At 35.9% G+C, this 25,689-nt stretch overlaps 1 protein-coding gene across 1 annotated transcript in view; it reads right to left on the reverse strand.

Moving 5' to 3' along the window:
- The window catches only part of TTN (titin), a 327,155-nt gene that overhangs the window by 133,426 nt on the left and 168,040 nt on the right, over positions 1-25,689 (reverse strand). The window contains exons 151-171 of the mRNA XM_036744026.1: positions 24,764-24,832; positions 24,476-24,580; positions 24,076-24,333; positions 22,974-23,051; positions 22,114-22,194; positions 14,174-14,257; positions 13,498-13,581; positions 12,538-12,621; positions 11,351-11,434; positions 11,146-11,229; positions 10,765-10,851; positions 10,521-10,619; positions 10,086-10,169; positions 9,892-9,975; positions 9,661-9,744; positions 9,156-9,242; positions 8,186-8,217; positions 8,077-8,149; positions 6,969-7,046; positions 4,532-4,639; positions 2,352-2,426 (exon numbers count right to left, since the gene is read on the reverse strand). Coding sequence (XP_036599921.1) covers positions 2,352-2,426; positions 4,532-4,639; positions 6,969-7,046; positions 8,077-8,149; positions 8,186-8,217; positions 9,156-9,242; positions 9,661-9,744; positions 9,892-9,975; positions 10,086-10,169; positions 10,521-10,619; positions 10,765-10,851; positions 11,146-11,229; positions 11,351-11,434; positions 12,538-12,621; positions 13,498-13,581; positions 14,174-14,257; positions 22,114-22,194; positions 22,974-23,051; positions 24,076-24,333; positions 24,476-24,580; positions 24,764-24,832 — 1,902 coding nt within the window. The remainder of the gene's footprint in view (positions 1-2,351; positions 2,427-4,531; positions 4,640-6,968; positions 7,047-8,076; positions 8,150-8,185; positions 8,218-9,155; positions 9,243-9,660; positions 9,745-9,891; positions 9,976-10,085; positions 10,170-10,520; positions 10,620-10,764; positions 10,852-11,145; positions 11,230-11,350; positions 11,435-12,537; positions 12,622-13,497; positions 13,582-14,173; positions 14,258-22,113; positions 22,195-22,973; positions 23,052-24,075; positions 24,334-24,475; positions 24,581-24,763; positions 24,833-25,689) is intronic.

Consider the following 25,689-nt stretch of genomic DNA (forward strand, 5'->3'; position numbering starts at 1 on the left):
CTCCTAAAAATGTCCATTACCTAGCCCTAGTGTGAAATTTCAGGCACACTAAGAATTGGTAATTATATATAAAATGAATAAATGTATACACTAACTTTCTGAATTTAACATAAAGTTGTATGTGTGTGCACCATGATGCAATATGGTGGGATCTGTAATACTATGCAAAATTTGTCGTTGTCAACTTTATTAAACTTCCATTAAAAAGGGCTACATTTATGTTGCAACTTGGGGTGGTGACAACTCTGGACTTGTTCCCCAAGACTGGGTCAGCCTTGAAAGTTCTCAAGGTTCTATCAAGCTTAGTAAACTTTTGAGTATGGTAGAGGGGACAAAAGTTACTTGCTGACCAAGGACCCATGTAGGTATAGACATAGGTACAGGGAGATTTGTCACCAGTGAAGTGTGGAACATTAGGTAGCTCCAAGGGCTAAAATTCTGTGTTCTAAGGATTCTTTGTTCAGTAAGGGTTAAATTTAAAATATTATTAAGCTATATGGTATTAAATTAGAATCAATGACCATGACATGAATTCTGAATTTCTATTGGGTATTTGCTATTTCATGCTTCAGATGAGACATTTCCAATTCATTAAAAATACATACGGGATAAAAAGAACCTCCCTCCATTTTTAGTATAATATAGTTTAAATATATATAAAAGCAACATGTAAATGATTATTTTCAAAGAATTGCTTATAATAACAGCTAAAATATTTTTTTCTTAATGTATTGTAAGTATATTTTAGACTTAAAATGATTTTTTTATCTATGATGAAAAATGCATTATTATTTAGTATTTTTTCATGGGGCTTGATTTGCACTCTTCTTTTTAATACCTAATCAGCTTCATGGCTCAAACATGGTGGTAAGCAAAATGACTTTATTCAATATAGGGTGGGCTTAGAAAAACTGCATTTTGTCCCTTCTTATAATTAACATTTTGGGGGGGTGAATTTTATATAATATAAATTCTTTTTATGTGATTATTTTATCAATAAACATATTACTGAGCTCTGGGAATGTGATTCATATTTTAAAACATCTTAAAAAACAGTTTTAATGCCTCATTTTGTGAATCATCATTACCCACAATTTAAAGATCAGAAAGTATGGATACAAAGTATTTAAATGACTTGACCAAATTCACCAAGTGAATCAGTGGTAGAACCAACATCTAAACTTTCAACCCCAAAGGCTTAATTATGTTTATTCAAAGGGTAATACCATCAGCTATATTTACTGTAAATAAGTGTAATTTTATTTTTATTTCCTCTGTTAAATGGAGTGATTCTCCACTAAAGTCCCATTCTGATGCCTCACTTTGGCAAAAAGACTAAGGGGCCACAAGTTCTGCAAAGCCCTACAAAGCAATAGTCGCTTATCTGAGGACAAACCTAGTTAAAAGTCAAAGAGCTTTATCACCAGGGAGGCTGGCTACCAGATAACATTGAAGATGATGAAGACTGTGATCATAGCACCTCATGAAACTACCTAAGACATGGAGGGATTGAAACCCACATTGGTGGGGAAAAGTCCTCCACCAATGAAATCATAGCTCTACTGACATAATTTTAACATTTCTTTCAACAGACTTGCCTTAATTTTATTTATGAATATAATTTTAAAAATAAAAAGCAAAGCAAGCAAAAGAAACTCTTGACATTATTGATCTATAATTGCACTGGCCTTTCCTTAAGACTAATCCATTTCAGTTTGTTGCATTTAAGAAATATTTGTGGAATCAAGAGAAGCAAATTAAATATATTCCTTGAGAAAAATCACGATACAGTTGAAAAGATACTCCTCCCATCCCCACCCCCTTGGATATTCATAATCTTTAGTTATGTAAAAGAAAGGTTTTGCATTAGTTCTTATAACTTTTGTTAAAATGATGATATAGAGGTGAAAACTCTAAAGATTTCTATCAATTTGAAAATCAACATTTTCACCCAAGAACATTTCTTTCCTCCTGCTACACATGTCCAGTCATCCAGTGGAAGTATATTAAGTTGAGCAAAACACTACGTAATTTATGTGTAGATGTCTAATGCTTATACAACTGTTGGAAAATCAAAAGAGTAACCCCCATGACTTCTTGACAGGGATGCAACAAAAAAGGAGTGAATGGATGATGTTGGCATGATCATAATGGATACACAAAGCAATATGCTGTGAAAACAAGAGTTCTACAGTACAAGAAGAGCAGAAAGCATGATGGAGGAGTCTATATATGAATATATGTTCCATAATGACCAGATAAATTTTAGAGACATAAAATAAGAAGACCAAATCTATGATACCAGTATATCTCTAATGTATATGAATGTATTTTCTGCATTGACAAGATACCTTTTAGAGGAGTAAACTCCACCTTTTCTGGAACTTTTTCTGGAGGTTTTTCAGGAGGCTTTTTCTTTACAACAGCTTTAAAGAAGATGATTGGATTTTTAATAGATGCATTTTGAAACTAGTACTCAGAAGAGATTTAAGAAAAATATCCCAGCCCAAGAATATATTTTTATCTTTTTTTTTTTTTGCTAAGAGCCACTCAATGTTAAGAGCCATTAAAAATGCCAAAGAAGATACAGAAAGCATTCAAACTGTCAAGATAGCTTTAGCCAGAATTAGAGACTGAAGGTTAAGTTCAAGATTGTTTCAGGAAGATTATTTTGATCTCTTGTAGAAAGTATTAAATCTCGAAGGCAAAATTTTCTCTTTAGGTATAAGTTATATACTCCAGGGTAAGACTTTTGGCCCAGTGAGGCAATGATTCATGGACAAATGAATGCCCTTCCAAAGTGCCTTGTACATAATAAATGTTTGTAGAATTAAATGGATCTAAAAGCCCTCAATTTAACTTGTATAATCTGGCTGATGAAATTGGTGTCCCATTATTCTGAAGTAGAATTGAAATAAACTCTACTATCTCCAACTTTCTCTAGTATTCTGGGCTGAAAATAGGAGATTTTAGTAATTATTTTGCCGTACTCTGGCTTCGTGTCATCAGGAAAATGGCAAAAAAAATTAACTCTGATATAAACTTTGGCATTCCCTTCCTTACTCTAAGGCCAATCTGCTACTCATTACAGTTCCAAGAGCAATTAATTCCTCATTACCTCCTCACTCATTTGGTTCAGTTATATGGATTTCAAGAGGAATACAGAAATTCTACATAATGTCACTGGAAAGCTATCTCCTTTGCAGATAGGTAAAGACAGAAGAATACTTAAGATTGCAGGAGAGGTCCAGATATTTTCAAGTATTCTTTTAAAATTGGGTGGAGGAAATGTCCATCCATAACTGGAATGATTTAGTCTGGGAAATCTGATAACACTGAATGAGAGAATACTTAAGGGTATTTAAGTTTTTAAGTATTTAAGAGGGTACTTAAATGTTTAAAATATGACAGCAATCCTTTCTCTTTATGTAATAGCTTTCAGAAATTCTGATATATATATATATATACATATGTACATATATGTGTATATATATATATATATAAAATCAAGGCATATTATAGAACTTCATAGAAAAAGAAATCAAAGAACAAAACACAGAAACTGATATTTAATGGATTAATCAATGGAAAATCTGGGAATAGAACCCAGAGCTCCTGCATGATCTCTGAACCATATCTCTCTTTAGATAGCTAGACTATCATTCTGGCATTAAAATGAAAGTTGAACGACACCATTTTGTGTTCAATAGCAAGAGCCTTTGTATGTGTTTCTGAAGTTTATAGCACCATAAAAATGCTTTTCCCTTATGAAAGTTTGGAGGGACATAACATTCTTCAAGAACAAAATTCTGCCTGTGGCACAAATCTCTCAAAGCAATACTGCTATGAAAGCATGAAACACCTCAGAGGTTCATATACACATTCCTCATGCTCAAGGCCACAATGACTAGGCAAGCAGGTTTGGAAATCAGGCAATAAAGAAAGAAATTAAGAAATTAGGATGAAAAGCTTCAGAGTCAAGATCGTATAAGACAAATGAAGAGCTTGTCTATATAGGCACTTTCTACATTCTTTGCAGCAAACATTTCTTGATGGGCACTAGACAATGCCTATTTCTTCATTTGCTTTCAGGTTAGCAAGATTAGCAAGCTTCAAGAAGTCATAACCATACCTACCCCCACCTCCCCAATATGATCTTATTTCTCTTGACACCCAAGGGCCCCATCTTTGTAACACTTTAATTGCATATCGTCTACCTTGTATTATTTTTTTGGTACTTCCCTCTCCCTTTACTAGATTATAATTTATCCACCCAACCCCTGAACACTAAACACAGTCCCTTGGGTTTATTAGGCAGCGATAAATGTTTTGTTTTGCTTTCCAGAAGGAAATTAAGGCATGAGCATTAGAAACAGCAGAAAAGCACCCGATTTGGTTTAAATAAATCACGAGTAATAATACTTGAGAGAATACACTTCCAAAATAGTGCATGGTTTTGGAAGCACTGGTAAATTCAATCAGAAGTTCAGAAGCAGGTTAAGAGCACTTTGAAAGTCAGTTGCCTTGGTACCTTTAAGCTGGGCCATTTGTTGTTTGATGTCCTCCTTTGGTTGAACAGTGACCTTGGGTGGTGGTTTGAATTTTGGTTTCTCAGGAATCTTCTTTTCTGGTTCAGGTTCTATTATTTGAAAGAGTATTATTGGAGAGTTAGCAGATATATATATGAAGGCATGTTAGGATGAGAAAGAGATGCCTTCTTATCTATGCATAACATGAAACAAGTAACACATTTCTAAACAGCAAATGAGAGATACAGCAGACTCTTTTCATGACATGAAACACATTTAGACAAAGCCACATTTGACGTGAAATATACTGTACAAATGACACCGAATTATAAGAATTTAGTGCACATTCAAAACAAGAGTATATCAAGGACAGATTCAATGAAATGCACAAGTTGATGGCACACAATGAAAATAACATATTTCAAGATGAAGAAGATTATGGGGGATGGCACAAGTTTTAAGCCTAATGATCTGAATACCTTTCACGGGTATTTCTTCAGGTTCTGGCTCAGGCTCTGGTGCCACAGGCTCAATGTGCTTTATGATTTCACGTTCTTTAAAGAATATTGACAAGGGATATAGGATTGTCATTTTTAAAGACCATTATATTAGCACAATTGTCTTTTATCATGACTAGGGATTTTATAAATACTCACAATACTTTGTTTTACCCTTCCTTACCACCCCCCCATTAAGAAAATTAACAATAACTGACAGAGGGTGAAAGAATCGTTTCCTTCCTACAAAGTACCAGTCGTATAAGATACCAAGATACAAAAGTTAACAGTCACACACAAATAAACACACATGGCCACAAGCTCAAAGAGTTGCAAAGTCTGGTAAAATATTTTTTTGCCTTGAGACAGAAACCTCCAGCATATTTTATAGAATTTAGAGATGATTTATTTATTTAGTGTGTTCTGAGGAGATAGAAAATAAAATTTTTAAGGTATCTTTAGTTGTCCACTTGGTTTTTCAGCAATTTCAGCTTTCCCATAATGGTGGTACAGATTATACTTTTCTGGTCTATGGGAATCATTTATCTGTCTGTCTACCTATTATTAGCAACAGATGATCATATTTACTGTTCTAGCTCTAATAAGATCATAAGTATTTGAAGGAGAAAGTGATAATTAAAGAGAGGACTGGACTATTTTGAGATTTACTATTATAAGATGTCACCCTCTAAATATTTTGATATTCTTAACACAAGATTTTTACATAAGATTTTTAAAAATACCTTCAGTGGGAGGAGTCTCCTTCCTACCAATGGTTATGGATGCTTTTTCTTCATAAATAACCTCTTTAGGAGGCTCTTCCACTTGAAAAATATGATTTCACTTTAGAGAGCATCCAAAACCAAATCTGCTACAATTCTTTTACTGTTATCATGCAAAACAGCAATCTCACATTCAGCACAATCCCCCTCCCCCTTAAGGAGCCCCTTGGGTTCCCAGCATTCATATCCTGTCCATCTCAATACAACGAGAGACAATGAATAAACACAGGGCTCAATTCTGTGGTCAAAGAAGACAACTTGATGGTGATCTGTTCATGACTTAAGAAGTAGCTCTGGGTACCTTGGACCGGAGGAACTTCTGGTTCTTCTGGAACAGCAATAGGGACTTTCTTCTCTGGGACACTTATCTTGGGTACTTCAGGCACTTTAAAGATATTAATTTCTCTTACTTTTAAGAATTTAAGAAGCACACAAAATTCTAGAAAGTCCAGGTGATGTGTCACAAAAAAAGCTCTCAGTCCAACATGACATCATTGGACAACATTACACAGAACTGTCTCAAAGCATGACATTAACATGGTTATGGGAACCAGTCAAGAGCTGGTTCTCATTCATGTTCCTCGAGACTCAGGTCTCTTTTTCTCTTCTGCTTTCACCTTCATTCATTCACTCATTCGTTTATCAAACTATGCCATGAATTACGCCATAATGCTCTTATGACACTTGAGTTGGCAGAAACAGACTCACAATTTATACAGAACTCACAACATAAAGAAACCCTCAAATGATCTGTAACTTTAACTGCCAAAGAAAAAGAGAGCTTTTTTTTTCTTTGTGGTATATACCTTTAGGTGGTGGCACTTCAGGTTTTCTGGTAACAGTTTCAGGCTCCTTCTTTGGTGGGACAACTCTCTTGAGTAATCCAGGCACTTTAAAGATATTAGTTTGTTGTTGTTTTTTAAAGAATTCCAAGAATTTACAAAGTGTTAGAAACAGAAAGAAAATCAAACTTACTGGGACACGGTTAATATTAACTGGGACAAACCAAACGTATAATGAGCCACAAGCAGAAAACAATGACATAAAGAAATGAAATGATACAGAATAACAATAAACACGGTTTATGAGGTTCAACTAGACTATCAAAGATTAGAGGAAGAGAATTTTTTTCATCATTATGGCAATAATAACATAGATACCTTTAGCTGGTGGTGCTTCTGGCTCCTTAGGAACAGGAACTTTCTTCACTGGGACAATTTTCTTTGGCACCTCAGGTACTTTAAAGATATTAGTTTCATTTAATGTTTGAAGTTTGAAAGACATGGGAAATATTTTGCAAAAAGCGACTCACATATCTAGACAACATATTGATCATATCACACTGCATATTAACACAAGCAAGGAAAATGATAAAATCACAGACATCACCACGAGAAGGGCTAAGTATTCCCCACCCCTCCTATCTTCCGCCCTCACCATTAACCCCTTTTCAAATGTACCTTTAGCAGGTGGAGGTTCTGGTTTTTTGACAACAGGCACTTTCTTTTCTGGGACGACCTTGGGTACCTCAGGCACTTTAAAGACAAGATTTTTCTTTTAGGTTCAGTGATATTTAAAAGCTTCACAAATTGTACTTAGCATCAGACTTGGAGAACCAAGAAAGATGATTGCTGACAAATGGAAGCACTGCAAACATCCACATTGTCTGGGTGGCGGCCTCATGGTTAAGATGGATGCCTAATGTCATATACTTTGCATTCTTGAGTACGAAACAACTTGCATATCTTTTTCCCCCTTTAATTTTTTTTTAAACTTTCAATTTCATGAAGGTGGGGAATTGATATCTCCTTCAGAAAATACCACATTGCTTAGCACACTGTAAGTGGCTTAGGAGATGTATGCTGAATTAATTTAATTGCTGAACAGAGGGGTCTGAATAGCTTTTTTACACCTAATAACATATAATGTTCAGGAAATCAATAGTATTTATGTTCTTCCTGATCTGCCTTAATACCAGTGCCCTCCCTCTGAGTTTATCTCCAACTTATCCTATGTATATCTTATTTGAACATAGTTGTTTGCATGTTGTTCTCCCCATTAGACCATGAGTTTCTTCAGAGCAGGGTCTATGTTCTGCCTTTCTTTGTATCCCCAACCCTTAGTACACAATAGGTACTTAATAAATGATTGATGACTTGACTTCATGCAAAGAGGCAGAATTCTCTTTTCTTTCTTAATAGAAAGATAAGCAATATCTTTTTAATGGAATCAAAGACTTTCCCAAATTTAACTAGTATTGGCTTATACCTTCAGGTGGTGGTGCTGGGGCTGGCTCTTCAGGAATGGGAACAGGTGCTTCCTCCTCAGGAGCTGGGATTTCCTCTTCAGGAACTGGGATTTCCTCTTCAGGCTCTACTTCAGGAACAACTTCTTCAGGTTCTTCATATACTTTAAAGATATTAGTTAATTTTAGTTTTATCTTTAGCTATTTTGAAAGTTAACAAATTGTATCAATAGACACGAAAATGCCAACCACATAGTTTATAACTGTCAAACATACAGGTATACATATACATACATACACATAATCCCATATTTTATATGGGGAGAATCACATCATATAAGAATTTAACATTTTAAAATTGAATAACATCATACAAAGAATTGACATTTTAAATTGGAACAGTATTTTGCCTTTATTGGATTCCCTGTTTCTGTTAACAGCGACTATTGGACCAATCAAAAACTTGAAATCATCTGACTCCTCTCTTTTTCTCTCTCCTCACCTACATCCAATTAATTGTCTGTCCTGTCATTTCTTGAAATATCCTTTGTACCAGTAATCACCTTTCTACTCCCAATTGCCATCACCCAAGTTCAGGTACTCATAAACTCTTGTCTAGACTGGACCACTACTAATAACCTCCTAATCTTCTTGCCTTCCAATTCTCCCTTTCTAATTTTTCATATGGATGCCAAAAGAGCCTTCCTAACAACAGTTTACTTCTAGAGTGATTAAAAATTAAAAGCTAGCCAGGTTTGTGTGCAATTTACTTTTCTCTTATTTGCATGAACAAATATCCCTCTTTGTAGGTCATTTTCTCATTCACACCCATGTTCTGCCCTCTCATTCATGCCTGTCATGCTTCCTCTTTAATTAACCACTGTATACATCAGAGAAATGAGGTTTCGTTTTGGTCCTTGAGCCATACTCAGATTGTTCTGATCAGATAAACCAAACTTACAAAACTGGGAATTCTCAAAGCTAAATATGAAAGACTAAATCTTTAAGAAATCATTTAGCTAAAACAAGAGAAAGGAAGAGAAATAAAGCTCCAATTCTGAGTATTCAGAAGCAGTAAACATATATGGGAGCCCACATGTACCTTCTGGTGGAGGAGACTCCACTTTCTCGGGAATGGGAACAGGAACAGGTTTCTCTTCAGGGACAGGCTTCTTTGGCACCTCTGGCACTTTAAAGATATTAGTTAATTTTACTTTGGGGCACTTGAGAAATATGTGACATTAATATGAGTACAGGAGTGGGGTTCTGATTTTGTACAGCTGGCTAGGTAACTGATCCAAAGACAGGAAGAATTTATAAATACAGGGAAAAGTCTGCCACTGGATCAGGTCAAAAAAGGTAATGACAAGAAAGGGATGTTGATTGCAAAGAATAAAAAAAATTCTATTAAAACACATTGATGAACTTATCAAAAGTTGCTAAAGAAATAATAAGGGTTTTTTGGTCATATTCAATTTTTTAAAAATCCAATTAAACAATTATAAACACAATATCAAGAGTATGAGGAAAAGAAGGTCTGGTACAAAACACATAAATTTCAGGGTCGGAAGAGAATGATTTTCTTCAGTTATCTCAGTAGTCTGTACCTTTAGCAGGTGGGGCTTCTGGCTTTTTGGGGACAGCCACTGGTACTTTCTTTTCAGGAACAACTTCTTTGGGAGGTTCAGGCACTTGAAAGATATTAGTATTTTGAATTTTAGGACTTATAAAGAATCATATTTACAGAAGAAAAAAATAGTCATTTTCAAGACCCACAGAATCCTCCTCCCATGTCTTGCCCCGAAAACTCAAAACCTTCCCAACAGAATTATATGTACCTTTGGCAGGTGGGGCTTCTATCTTTTTGGAAACAGGTGGGGGTATTTTCTTTTCTGGGACCACTGCCTTGGGTACCTCAGGCACTTTAAAAGATATTAGTAATTTAAAAAATCACAGTTTTGAGAACAAATGAATAAAAGGTATATTTACAGGACATAAAGGTGTGAAGAACATTATTAGTCATGATAAGTACCTTTTGCAGGTGGTCGTTCAGGTTTTTTGGCAACAGGTGGAGGGGCTTTCTTTTCTGGGACCACTTTCTCGGGTGGTTTCGGCACTTTAAAGATATTAGTGTTTTCATGTTTTAGAAACAGTAAGACAGGTAGGAAACAAAGTAACTTCACTATACACAGACTTTTGAATACTGGTGGTAAGCATCATTTTCTGAAGGTAGGGTTCTTAACCTGGTGTTGAACATGAACTGGTTTTCAATATATTTTGCTATCCCATTCCAGTGTAACTGGTTTCTTTGGTAATCCTATGTATTTTATTTTATGCATTTAAAGACATTATTCTGACAAGAGAACCCACAAACTTCACTAGACTGCCATGGGGGTCCTGGAGGACCCACAAAAAGAGTTAAGCATCCCAAATAAATTGGAAATTTTTGAGCAGGGCTCACAAGTACCTTTGGCTGGTGGAGGAGGAGGCTCTGGCTCTGGCTCTGGCTCTTCATACACTTCTTCTGGAGTTACCTCAGGAGTAATTTCCTCTGGTTCTTCATACACTTTAAAGATATTAGCTAATTTTACTGTTAGAATTTACATAGAAATTACAAAAATATTTTTGGCAGAAATTCATTCTCTAGACCAAAAAAAAAAGATAGGTAGACAGATTTTCCTTCCTAATTTGGTCTGTTTTTTCCCCTGTACCTTCTTCAGGTGGTGGAGTCTCTGGCTTGGGTGGAGCAGCAACAGGCACCTTCTTGGCTGGGACAACTTCCTTTGGAACCTCAGGTACTTTAAAGATATTAGTATATTTAGGTTTAGGAAGGCTGAAGACAAATGGACATTATCAAGCATAGCATATGCAGTGAGTACCTTTAGCCGTACCTTACGGTACTTATGGCTTTTGGGGGATAGCTAAAGGCACTTTCTGTTCAGGGATGGCTTCTTTGGGAGGTTCAGGCACTTTAAAGATATTAGTATTTTTTATACTTATAGTAGTTACAACATTCACTAGGAACACACATTTTATCTCCCCAATAAAAGAAGGTAAGACATTCCTCATTCGGAATGATTGGTGACTGATACCTTTAGCAGGCGGGGCTTCTGGCTTTTTGGGAACAGCCACCGGCACTTTCTTTTCAGGGATGACTTCTTTGGGAGGTTCAGGCACTTTAAAGATATTAGTATTTTTTATATTTATAGTAGTTACAGCATTCACTAGAAACACACAATTTTCCCCCAATAAAAGAAGGTAAGACATTCCTCATTCAGAATGATTGGTGACTGATACCTTTAGCAGGAGGGGCTTCTGGCTTTTTGGGGACAGCCACCGGCACTTTCTTTTCAGGGATGACTTCTTTGGGAGGTTCAGGCACTTTGAAGATATTAGTATTTTTACATTTAGAAATGGTAAAGATAAAGGTAAAACATCAGACAGTGAAGCATGAAAATGTTTTTAAGCGTAGATCTTTCTGAAGCAGATGAGTGTACATAAATACCTTTAGCAGGTGGGACTTCTGGTTTTTTGGGAACAGTCACTTTCTTTGCAGGGACAACTTCTTTTGGAGGTTCAGGCACTTTAAAGATATTAGTGATTTTATAATTAGGCACTATGAAAATCAGTAACATCACCAAACTATTTTAAAGAGATGACACAAGCTTCTTCAGAATTAGTACAATGGCAACATATACCTTTAGCTGGTGGCACCTCTGGTTTTTTGGGGACAGCCACAGGCACCTTCTTTTCAAGGACAATCTCTTTGGGTGCTTCAGGCACTTTAAAGATATTAGTATTTTTATATTTAGAAACTAAGAAAGAGAAACATTAAGTCTATTTTCACTGCAAAGATAAGTGTCAAGGGTAGAAGGGTTCTGTTTCCCAACTCCCCCAAGGAATAAGAGATAATATATACCTTCAGCTGGTGGGGCCTCTGGCTCTGGGGGCACAGTTACAGGCACTCTCTTTTCTGGGACAACCTCTTTAGGTGGTTCAGGCACTTTAAAGATATTAGATTTTCTTTTATTTGTGAGTTGTAAAGACAAGTGGAAAAATATTAGTGTACATTACCTAGCAGCTACATCACACAGTGGAAAGTGTGTTGGGTTTGGAGTCACTTCAAATCCTGGGTTCAAATCCTGACTACCTTTGTGACCCCAGGAAAATTGCCTTTCATCTCTAGGCCATTTTTTCCCTCAACTATAAAACAAAGGGATTGTACTCAATGATATTCCAGTTCTAAAGCCTGATACATTTCCCCCAATAATCAGAGCAGTGGGAATAAATGCCTGTAGCTGAAAGGACCACTAGCTTCTGGGGAAACAGATACAAGTACTTTCTTTTTAGGGACAACTCCTCGGGAGAGTTTCAGGCACTTTAAAGATATTAGTATTTTTATGCTTAGGGGTTTCCAATGGTCATTTGCAGGAGCAGAAGAAAAGATGCTGCTTCTTCAGAATGAAGTCACTGGTGACATATACCTTTAGCTGGTGGTGCTTCTGGTTTTTGGGGGATGGCCACAGGCACCTTCTTTTCTGGGATGACTTCTTTGGGAGCTTCAGGCACTTTAAAGATATTAGTATTTTTATACTTAGAGGCTTTATAATCAACAGAAACATCAAAACATATTTGATAAGAGAAGACAAATATTTTCCTCTAAGTAGTAACATATACCTTTAGCAGGTGGGGCTTCCGGTTTTGGGGGAACAGACACAGCTATTTCCTTTTCAGGGACAATCTTTTTGGGAGTTTCTGGAACTTTGAAGATATTAGTAGTTTTTTTTTTTACATTTTGGACTTACTGGGACAAATATAAACACATTTGTACAGCACAAAGTAATTTTTGTAGGCCGGAAAAGTTTTCCCCCATCTCCTTGCACAATTTAAAGGGTGGCAATATATACCTTTAGGTGGTGGGGATTCTGGCTTTTGGGGGACAACCACACGCATTTTCTTTTCAGGAATAATTTCTTGGAGCACCTCAGGCACTTTAAAGATATTAGTATTTTTATATGTAGGAGCTATTAAGATTAATATAAACATCAAAATAGTTTCAAAAACAGAAGACAAGACATCCTTTTTTCAGAATTAGTTCAGCAGTGATCTATACTTTTAGCATATGGGGCTTCTGGCTTTTTGGAAACAGCCACAGATATTTTCTTTTCAGTGATAACTTTGTGGGCGTACCTCTGGCACTTTAAAGATATTAGTACTTTTACACATCAGACAAGACAAGAATTATTTTAGCAGTCACCTATACCTTTAGCAGGTGGGGCTTCTGACTTTTTGGGGACAGCCACAGATATTTTCTTTTCAGGGATAACTTCTTGGGGTACTTCTGGCACTTTAAAGATATTAGTATTTTTATGCATCAGAATATTTCCAAGAGTAGAAGACAAGACATCTCTCTTTTAGGATTATTTCAGCAGTGACCTATGTACCTTTAGTAGGCGGGGCTTCTGGCTTTTTAGGGACGGCAACAGGCACTTTCTTTTCAGGGACAACTTCTCTGGGAGGTTCAGGCACTTGAAAGATATTAGTGATTTTAAAATTAGGAACTGTGAAGGTCAGTAGAAACATCAATCTGATTTTAAGAGCAGAGGACAGATACTTCTTCAGCATTATTTCACTGGGGACATATACCTTTAGCTGGTGGGGCCTCTGGTTTTTTGGGGACGACCACGGGCACTTTCTTTTCTGGGACAATCTCTTCAGGAGCTTCAGGCACTTGAAAGATATTAGTATTTTTATACTTAAGGGTTATATTGTTCAACAGAGACATAAAACTATTTTCAATAACAAAGATAAGACATTCATCTTTCCAAGTTACTTGACTAGTGACATATACCTTTAGCTGGTGGCACTTCTGACTTTTTGGGGACAGCCACAGGAATTTTCTTTTCAGAGATGACTTCTGGGGGCACTTCAGGTACTTTAAAGATATTAGTATTTTATACTTAAAAGTTATGAAGCTTATAAAAAACCAAAATAGTTTCAATAACAGAAAACAAGACATTTCTCTCTCTCTCTCTCTCTCTCTCTCTCTCTCTCTCTCTCTCTCTCTCTCTCTCTCTCTCTCTCTCTCTCTCTCTCAATTAGCTTATCAGTGACCTATACCTTTAGCAGGTGGGGCTTCTGGCTTTTTGGGGACAGCCACAGGCACTTTCTTTTCAGGGACAACTTCTTTGGGAGGTTCAGGCACTTGAAAGATATTAGTGATTTCAAAATTAGGAACTTTGAAGGTCAGTAGAAACATCAATCTGATTTTAAGAGCAGAAGGCAGATACTTCTTCAGCATTATCTCACTGGGGACATATACCTTTAGCTGGTGGTACTTCTATTTTTGGGGGGACAACCACGGGCACTTTCTCTTCAGGGACAACTTCTTTGGGAGGTTCAGGCACTTGAAAGATATTAGTAATTTTAAAATTAGGAACTGTGAAGGTAAGTAAAAACTACAATCTGATTTTCAAGAGTGGAGGACAAGACATCTTTCTTTCATAATTACTTCACTGGTGACAGATACCTTTAACAGGCGGGGCTTCTGGCTTTTTGGGGAGAGCCACGCGTATCTTCTTTTCTGGGATAACTTCTTGAGGAACTTCAGGCACTTGAAAGATATTAGTAATCTTAAAATTAGGAGCTATGAGGGTCAGTAGAAACTACAATCTGATTTTCAAGAGCAGAGGACAGGACATTTTCCCCCCATAATTACTTGGATGGTGACATATACCTTTAGCAGGTGGGGCCTCTGGTTTTTTGGGAACAGCCACAGTCACTTTCTTTTCAGGGACAATCTCTCTAGGTGCTTCAGGCACTTGAAAGATATTAGTATTTTTATACTTAGGGGTTATGTTGTTCAACAGAGACATAAAATTATTTTCAATAACAAAGATAAGACATCTTTCCAAGTTACTTGACTAGTGATATATACCTTTAGCAGGTGGCACTTCTGACTTTTTGGGGACAGCCACAGGAATTTTCTTTTCAGGGACAACTTCTTGGGGCACTTCAGACACTTTAAAGATATTAGTATTTTTACACTTAGGGGTTATGAAATTTAATAGCAACATCAAAACAGTATCAGTAATAGAAGACAGGACATCCTTCTTTCAGAACTGATTCAGCAGTAACCTATATATACCTTTAGCAGGTGGGGCTTCTGGCTTTTTGGGGACAGCCACAGGCACTTTCTTTTCAGGGACAACTTCTCTGGGAGGTTCAGGCACTTGAAAGATATTAGTGATTTTAAAATTAGGAACTTTGAAGGTCAGTAGAAACATCAATCTGATTTTAAGAGCAGAAGGCAGATACTTCTTCAGCATTATTTCACTGGGGACATATACCTTTAGCTGGTGGCACTTCTATTTTTGGGGGGACAACCACGGGCACTTTCTCTTCAGGGACAACTTCTTTTGGAGGTTCAGGCACTTGAAAGATATTAGTAATTTTAAAATTAGGAGCTATGAAGATCAATAAAAACTACAATCTGATTTTCAAGAGTGGAGGACAAGACAGTTTTCTTTCATGATTACTTCACTGGTGACAGATACCTTTAACAGGCGGGGCTTCTGGCTTTTTGGGGAGAGCCACGCGTATTTTCTTTTCTGGGATAACTTCTTGGGGAACTTCAGGCACTTTAAAGATATTAGTATTTTGAACACTTAGAGGTTATGAAACTTAACAGAAACCTAAGAAAATTTTCCATAACAAGACATTTTTTTCTTTTAGATTCACTTGACTGGTGATTATATCTTTAACAGGTCAGGTTTCTGGTTTGGGGGGAACAGCAACAGGTATTTTCTTTTCACAGACAGCTTTTTGGGGAACTTCAGACATTTAAAAGATATTAGTATTTTTTTATACATGGGAATTAGGGAATTCAATGCAGACTTCAGTATATTTTCAGTAACAGAAGACAAGACGTTCTTCTTTCCAAATGACTTGACTGGTGACATATACCTTTGGCAGGTGGAATTTCTGGTTTGGTGGGGACAGCCACAGGCATCTTCTTTTCAGGGACCACTTCTTTGGGGGCTTCAGCCACTTTGAAGATATTAGTAATTTTACACTTAGGAGTTAGACATAATACATACACAGTAACACTAATGTCTAAAGCTAGTAGGGTTTCCCCCTCAAAATTCATTGGGCTGAGCATATACCTTGAACTGGTTTTACTTCTGGCTTTTGAAGTTCTTTTCTTTCAGGGACAGCTTCTGGGGTAGCTTCAGGCACTTTAAAAATATTGGTATTTTTATTTTTAGGCTTTATGAAAAACCATTAGAAATAATAACTATATCCATAAACCCGAAGTTATTTTAAAGTCAAGAAATAATTTGGTCTACCCACAATATGATAAATGATAATATATACCTTTAGGTTGTGACCATTCTTGCTTTTTGGGGACTGGCACAGTCATTTTCTTTTCGGGGACATCTTTGGGATACTCAGGCACTTAAAAGATATTAGTATTTTTACACTTAGCAACTATTAAAAGCAGTTAAAAATATTCATCAGAGTTACACATAACACCAATTTTCAAGAATAGTTTTTTTTCCTTTCTCTAATCCAAATCAAATAGTTGGTGATATATTCCTTTCATAGGAAAGGTTACTGGTTCTTCAGCGATGAGATTAGGCATTCTTTTCAGGGAGAGTTTTCTTGGTCACCCCAGGTACTTAAAATATTAATTTTGATTTTAAAAATCATGAAGAGCTTAGAAAATTATACCAGAGCAAATATATCTTATACTGGTTTTTAAGTTTTTAAGACCACAGGGAACCTTTTCCATTTCAGAATGTGATGAGTAATAGGAGTAAATTCCTATTCGGGATGTTTAATAACTGTGCATATTCTGCATGTTCTGGCCCATTCAGTAATGTTCAGGGGAAGGACTGACTTGTATAAAATCTAGGCATTTACTACATCTTATATTTGCTGTGATATAATTTGCTTTAAGAGAGCTAGCTTGATATGGTGGCTGGAGGACTATCCTTTACATTAAGAAGACCAGTCTTCAAGCCCGGCTTGACCACATTCAAGTTATGTGACTGCATGAAAGTCACTTAAGGCACTCAGTGCCTTAGGCAGCTCTCTAAGCTGCTAAGATATTGATGAGCTGCTGCTCTGCAGAGAGGGAATATCCACATTGGGAATTTCCTATGGTGATAAAGTCTGATAAAATCACAAATATGAACTAGAAGAAAAAGCCCACTTGCTCTAACACAAAATAGCTTTTCTCTCTAACTTATTTATTATTTTAGTTACTTAATTTGAGTGGAATAATGCAGACTAGTATGTCATCTGGGGCTTCTTTCTGTACTTCAGATTCTTTGAAAGGGATAAGTATTTTACATTCAGGTATAGATAAGGAAAGGGACAGCTAGATGGTACAGAGTGTCAGGCCTGGTGTCAGTCAGGAAGATCTGAGTTCAAATCCTGCCTCAGGTGGATAGAGCACTGGCCCTGGAGTCAGGAGGACCTGAGTTCAAATTCGGCCTCAGATACTTACTGGGGGTGTGACCCTGGGTAAGTCACTTAATCCTTGTTTGCCTCAGTTCCTCATCTGTAAAATAGGGACATACTAGAGAAGGAAATGGCAAACCATGCCAGTATCTTTGCCAAGAAAATCTCATGGACAAAGACCATGAGGTCATACAGAGTGGGACACTGGTGAACGACTGAACAAAAACCACAAATATAAAGACTATAAAACAGAGAAAATACTTTTAAGGCCTCCAGATATCCTTTTCATTATAAAGTCTACTCAGTAATATAAGAAAATCACTATTATGGATGTTTTTAAATGGTTTTATTTATTCTGGTGGGTTTTACATAGTTTCAAAGCAAAGGACAGACCTGTTTAAAAATAGAGGTTGTGGGGCAAAAAAATAAAGGGACAGAATCAACCCATAGCTTTTTTTCTTTTTTTGCTTTTTGTCAGGGCAATTGGGGTTAAGTGACTTGCCCAAGGTCACACAGCAAGTACATGTGTCAAGTGTCCGAGGCTGGATTTGAACTCAGGTCCTCCTGACTCCAGGGCCAGTGCCGTACTCACTGCACCACCTAGCTGGCTCCCAGCCTATAGCTTTAATAGGCTCTTGTTCTATATGGTATTCTGGAAGGATATCAACCGTGATTAAAACAATTAGGATAATAATAGTTGATTAACTTCTCATTGCTCTCAGGCTACCCTTTAAGATTGTAAATTGTACAGCAAGCATAGATGGGGAAGGGGGAGGGTTCCTCATCCAGAATTCCTTCTATCTCAGTGTGGATTACAGTGAATAGTGTATCAATGACACCATAGTTACAATATATAAAATAAATAGAAAGTGTATCCTATTAGTGAGTCTTAGGATTTTAAGAGCTGGAAAGGACCTTGGGGGCCATCTAAGTCTTTGACTTTACAGAAGAGGAAACTGAGAAAGGTTAAGTGATTTATTCAAGGTCACAGAGATTAGAACCTAATAGGGGCAGGGGTTCTCTGAACCAGGGTGCTCTGACACTGGAGCCAATGCTCTTTTCCCTGGACTACATTTGTACCCACTAATATTTCTATATTATTCCTATCGTAGAAAATCACTGAATTCACATTTTTGTTTTTAATAGTATTTATTGTGGGCCCCCAAAAGCAATTATAATTGACTCATATTAAATTTCTGCAATTTTCATGTTACCTATGCCTATGGGAAGTTGATGCTCAGTTGAGGTCCATAAGAGGACTTCAGCACCATTGGGTGGTAACCACCCTGAATTCCAAGTTTTTGGTCTTAAAGAAGGTGTGTTTAGCCAATTCAGCAAGGTTTTAATGTCACAAAAGGTTGATGCAATTTCTCCTCTGGGAGGAAAAACATTTGGTACTTTTTCTGTTAAGGATTCTATCTTAGGAAACTTGCAATATTCTAATGATATCAATAGCCTTACTTTTAGAAGTTGCAAGCATAAAAGGAAAACCTCATACCCCAATCAATTTTCCATTGAATGAGATCAATATTCTTCTCTACCCTGTAGTATAAACTCTGATCACTGAGGATCTGTATCTTGTGGAACTTTTGGTTTGGGGAAAACTTTCTCCTTTGAAACAAATTCCTTTGTCCCTTTGATGACTTTAAAGATATTAGTATTTTTACATTAGACATCACAGATAAATGGAATGTATCTTTAAGCACACTTAGACAAGTAACTTTCCAGAACACAAGACAAGAGAACTATTTTTCTTCTGACTGGAATGAATGGGGAATGATATCTGGCGCTGGAGGCCTCTCCCTCTTAGGACTAGCAGGAAGTGCTTCCTTTGGAGCACTCTTCTTGGAGACCTCAGGCACTTTAAAGATATTAGTATTTTTAGATTTAGAAATTTCAGAGACATACTGAACTAGGACAAAAGTTACATGTAAATCATACTTTAAAAAAAACCAAACCACAAAATATAATGTGGAATTTTATCCTCAGGATTTGTACCTTGTATTGAAGGAGCTTCTGGCTTTGGGGGCAAATGTGTAGGCAGTTTCTGTTCTGGGACAGCTTTCTTGGATACACCAGGTGCTTTAAAGATATTAGTAGTTTAGCATTTAGTACATGCAAAAATACAGAAGAAATAGTGAATGTGTTTCTTTAGACTACAGAAATAGTTGTTTCCTCAGAATCTGATCATTTATAGATACCTTCTGTTGGAAGCTGCTCTGTTATTCTAGGAATAGGCTCCAATATCTCCTCTTCTTGGGCGAATTTTCTGGGTACACTGGGCTCTTTAAAGATATTAGTATGTTGAGACAATGTTAACATTTAGTAGTTAAGAAGACAGAGAAAATATTATGCAAGTAGATACAGAATGTAATTTTTGAGTCTTGAAGTCAAAGATCTTCTTCTGGATTTGGTGTTGGCAAAATGTACCTTTAGCAGACACAGCTTCTTTCTTTTTAGGAACGGTCATAGAGAGTTTCTCATCTGGGATGGCTTTCTTGGGCAGCTCAGGAACTTAAAAGATATTAGTAAGTTAATATTTAGGAATGATGAAGAAAAATGGGAAATATCAAGCTTTAAGGATCAAAGATAACCTTTCTTTAGATTTAGATCATGGCTGATGTCTACATGAATTGGGTTGGGATCCCTTACTTTTAGGAAATACAACAGATATAGGTTCTTTTTCTTTCAGGATCAATTCTTTGGGCTCTTCAGGTACTTAAAAAGATATTAGTTTTTATACACTTAGAGGAGTTTCAAAGATACAAAAGGAGCTGTAAGAATGACATGACATGACATGACATGATGCACATATTAATCGCTAAAATTAAAGTTGGTTAAAAAATAATGATAAGAATAGATTTAAAATGTGAGATTATAATCCTTGGTCCTTTGCTCATCAAAATAAGAAATCTATGAGTTTGGGGTAAATTCTTTTCCATTCTGTTAAAAACTCCCCATTCCCCACTATATGGTGCTCTAATTAATCAACCTAGTGGCTAGGGACCTCATAATTCTCCATTCTACTCTGCCCCTAACAAATTGGTTTTGAATCATAATTACTACTTGTATTACTCCTTGCTTATCTCAGTGCATAGGCAACCATCGAGAATCTATGGGATTCTCCTGGGTTTGTCAGATATAAATGGATGTGAGTTTCTGGTATCTTTCTTCATCTTTTATACTTCACATAACTAAGATATGTATAAAAAGTAAACCTCTGGGTTTTTAGAAACCACTATAGGTCTTTTCTGGGATAGCTTCCTAGGCCTCAGGGACTTCAAAGATATTAGTACTTTTATTGTTGTGAATTCATTCAAGAATGAGTATAAAGTATTAATAACTTGAAGGATAAGGGAAATACAAAGTTTACAAAGGCACATATGCACTCACTTATTCTCTCTAAACCATATACCCATTACAATCTCAGACAGATAAACAAAGGACAATTATTTCACCGCTGTGAAAGAAGTCATAGATACCTTTAGCTGGTGGAGCCTCTGGTTTTTTGGGAACAGCAACTGGAACTTTTGCCTCTGGAACTTTCTTTGGTACTTCAGGCACTTTAAAGATATTAGGGTTTTAAAAAATTATTTTTGAGAATTCTAAAATTGCACATAAACTGTCAAGAGAAAATAAAAGAGACATCTAACAAAGGATAACCATAGGTAGATTTGATTAGTAATTCCTTGATTTGTGCATGTTAGCATTCTGGCTATGTTTTATTTTTCTATTATCATTTATAGGATACTCATTTATAGTACTTAGCAGCACACTTTTCCAAAGGAGGTTGTTTTGGTAGGAAGAAGACAATATCTTCTATCAATATTTAATATTAAAGTTATCAGATTAGGCAACCATTGCTTTCATGGTCTCTATTTCATAGGAAGTGAAGAGAGGTAGGGATAAGCATTTCTGTAGTGCCTACTATGTGCCAGGCACTGTACTAAGTGCTTTTTGCAAACATTATTTAATTTGATCTTCACAACAATGTTGTACAGTAGGTGTTAATATTATATTCATTTTACAATTGAGGAAACTGAGGTAAACAGAAGTTAAGTGACTTACCCAAGGTCACACAGTTTCTGTGTGTAGGTCCAGATTTCAACTCAGGTCTTCTTGACTCTACTGCCCCACCAGGTGCCTTTGGCTCTAGTTGCCTACCATTACTCCCCTGCCTCCAACAGATTCTACCTTTTTAACCTGTCCTTAGAGGGCAGTATAGTGAAAAGGGTGCTGGGTTCAAATCTTACATCTAATGCTTAATATCACTGTGACCTTGGGCAAGTCACTTTTCTTCCTGGGCTCAGTTTCTTCAACTGGAAAAAATGATGGAGTTGGACTAGACGGTCTCTGAGGTCCCTTCCAGCTCTCTATCTCCAATTCTATAGTATAAGCATGTTATTCCATATAAAATTAAGCTTAATTCCAAAATCATCCCCTCACACATGATGACCTATAGAAAGAAGAGCAGTCTACCTCTCTTCACTCTATGAATTGAAATAATGTCATTTATATTTTAGATAAAAGAAGGACAAAGAACAAAAGACTTGAAGGTTGTCCCTGCCATATATTATAAGGAAGGTGTGTACCTTTAGCTGGAGGAGGGGCTTCAGGTTCCTCTGGAACAGGTATTTTCTTTTCTGGAATGACCTTCTTGGGCACCTCAGGCACTTTAAAGAGAGTAATTTTTTCTTAATTTTGCAAATTACAAAGGTTTATAAACAATCAAGACAAAAGAAGTATAAAGACACAGATCAAAGCATTGCTAAAAAGTAGGAAAATGCAGACAACTTTCATCACGTACATCACAATGATTGATATGGCTGAATTTTGACAGTAAATACAAAACCATAAAAGCCCAAGAGAATCTTTCATTTTTAGAAAAAGCAAACCAGTTATTTATTTGACAAAAATTAAATGAGCAATGTACCTTTAGGAGGTGGTACTTCTGGCTTTTTCGGTGGAGTAATTTTTACTTTCTCTTCTGTGATAACTTTCTTGGTCACTTCGGGCACTTTAAAGATATTAGTTTATTTTAAGTTGGAAATTTTTTAAGAGACATATAAAACATTAACAGAACATAGACATCAAAAGTATTAAGAGTGTTACATATAAAAGACAGACATGTGAATTTGTGACATATGGGTTTACCTGAGTGAAGAATTAATCTCAACAGAAAAGAATTGGGGATCACCAGGACAGTGGTAAAGATTTAAACCTTTAGTTTGTGTTATTTTGAGAGTCTTAGGTAGGTCAACTGAAATTTTCTTTACCGTAAAAACTTCCTTAGGGACTTCACTTTAAAGATATTAGTTGGTTTTAGAGATTTCAAAAATACAGAACATAGAAAGAAAGCAAAAACAGAACATAAAATGATAAAGCAACAAAAGTCCTAACTTTACATGCACCTTGTACCACAAAATTAAATGAAGAACTTTTTAATAAATACCTTTTGCTGGTGGCTCTTTTCGAGGTACAATGGTAGGTTGTTTTTTGGGAGGGATGACTTTCTCAGCAATTTTAGGCCCTTCAAAGATATTAGGGTTTGTTTTGATTTTGTTTAGAACATTCAAATCCTGAAAAAATCTCTTAACATTACATAATACTAATCCAAAAGGTGATGTTAGGGAAACATAATAAAACATCTTTCACTTATATTAATAGTGATTCATTTTTGTACATGATCCGAATCTCAATGCTTTATAAGCCTTTCATTTGTGCCAAGAGAATATAAGCTTTACAGAGGGAGAGCATGCTTAAATTTTATCTTTGTATTCCTAACACCTGGAATACTGTCTTGCACTTAGTAGGCACATAATAAATATTTACTAAACTGAATTAAATATTGATCACCCTCTCTCTAGTCTACCTAATGGCACATATGAATCTATTTTCTTATATTTTGTATACCATTTGATTTTTCCAGAAGGACCAAATAGATAGTACATGTTTCAATATTTTCTGCTTTAACTTCTTCTTGATATCAAGGAACTGGTCTTCTTTATTGAAATTTGTGTTACTATAATTATTTCAAGGGGTTTTTATAGTGGTTTTAAAGAAAATATTAAAACAAACAATAAAAAGATTCAAGTCTCTGATGCTATTATCTTTAGACATTGTCTACATAAGACCATAATAACCAGTGAAAAGCTTAGTTAAGAAATGAATTATTTCACCTTTACGTTTGATTTTTTTCTTCTGCTGAACTAATCAGTTCTTTGGCTGCATTAACTAGTTATTTTGAGATGGGTAGCAACTTTAGTTGAGTTAAAAAATGATTAGTAAGTCCTAATTCAGTAAAGTTGACTCTTGACAAATCGATAAGTATAAATTAATCTTTCCTTTAGAAAGCAAACTTGGATTGAGATGTTTCTGGGAAATTCACATCTAATTCATTCCAATGGGTGGGCCTAAGAATTAAAATTTTCCTGATTCTCTTGCAGAAATGATATTAAGATATAAGTGTATAATCCCAAGGGAGACTAGGTCTTTAAAGAAGGTTAGTGAGAATAAGACCAGAAGAATGTGAATAACTGTAGAATGCAGTATACCTTTCTCAGGAGGCGTGGGCTCGACAGTCACTTCCACGTCTTCGACTTCAAGTACTTCTTTGACTCTATAGACTTCTTCAACTTCCAGGACTTCTTCCTCTCTATGTTCTTCTTCAACGTCAAAGAACTCCACCTCTTCTTCTTCCTCAAAGAACTCCTCTACTTCTTTAGCCTCTAATCTTTCTTCTAATTCTTGTTCTATTTCTAGCACTTCTTGCACTATTTCTTGTCTGTGGAAGACAACTTCTACTTTCTCTTCTTGGAAGGTTTTCTTTGCAATTGTCTCCACTTGAAGAGATTTGAAGTGGTACATAAAAAACGAGGGTGAAAGTTTACAAAGAAACGTTACAAGAAACCTGAAAAAAGTTACCTGGGAAACAAACACACTACACATTCAAACCAAAGCTTGCAATAAGAATTGTTGTTGTACCTTTCGTAGGGGCAACCACCTCCTTTTTAGGTTTAAGAACCTTCTTTTCTGGGACTTTCTTGGGTACTTCAGGCACTTTAAAGACAGAGTATTCATTTTTTAAGAATGTAAAACATTAAGGTGAATCAAGCAAAGTAATACACACCATGGGACAAAAGAGGAATAACACACGGAGACTCAGGGACAACATAAATGCTTTTTGAGGAAAAGGTGAAGATGAAGTGCGTTATTTAATAAGCCAAAGAGAAGAAGATATACCTTTAGCTGGAGGAGGCTCTTTTTTCTGAATAACAGGTACTTTTTCTTCAGGTACAGGTTTCTTTGTCACTTTAAAGATATTAGGATTTTTTTTCAGTAATTTTACAATGCTGACATTTCATAATAAATATAAAACAAAAATAACAAAAAAAACAAAGAATATACTTATAACTGAAAGTGACAGGAACAATATTGTGGGATGTTAGATATGAGCTACTGTTTACGAGTAAAACAGATCTTTTTCCATACCACTACTTTGGGCTAATCAAACCTCAGGCTCAAAAAAATTTTTTTAAAGACTTCTTTAAGATGGCCTTGCACTACTGCCTTTACAAATAACAGAACTCACTCATGTAGGATCTGCTTAATGAAGAAAACCCTGTTTGAAGTAATCATTGTCAAATATTAATTTGGAGCTCACATGTGCACAAGGTTCTTTAGGACACTATTGCACTAGGATTTTTTTAATCAAAAAAAAGGACTATATAATTAGGATATATAGAAGAAGATTTTTTTTCTTCTGTTGGATAATTTAAGGTGGTTTTAGAGTAGAGATGAAATAATGGACCTCGTTCCTTATTGATGGAACACTGGACAGAAGATTATGGTAGAAATATTAAAATCATCTAATGATTTGTACTACTAAGTCATTCTTTTTGAAAGTCAGCTACCAAAACTTAGAAAGACATTTTTTTAGAGTGGCCAGCAGAGGGAGGAATGCAGTGTCTGACAGAATAATTTCGGTGGAAATCTATATTTTCTTCTCAGGCCACGGAATAAAACTACTTCTTCTTTCTGAGCCAATGAAAGAAGAGAATATTTAAGGAAGAATCATGGAGAAGAATTTAGGTTAGAAAGTAAATACATATTCAGGTATTTTCATGAAGAAACTAATAAAGTAACATGAATGCCAGTGACATCGCTAA

Source organism: Trichosurus vulpecula, chromosome 2 (genome assembly GCF_011100635.1).
Source record: "Trichosurus vulpecula isolate mTriVul1 chromosome 2, mTriVul1.pri, whole genome shotgun sequence".
In the NCBI taxonomy this organism is placed as follows: Eukaryota; Metazoa; Chordata; class Mammalia; order Diprotodontia; family Phalangeridae; genus Trichosurus; species Trichosurus vulpecula.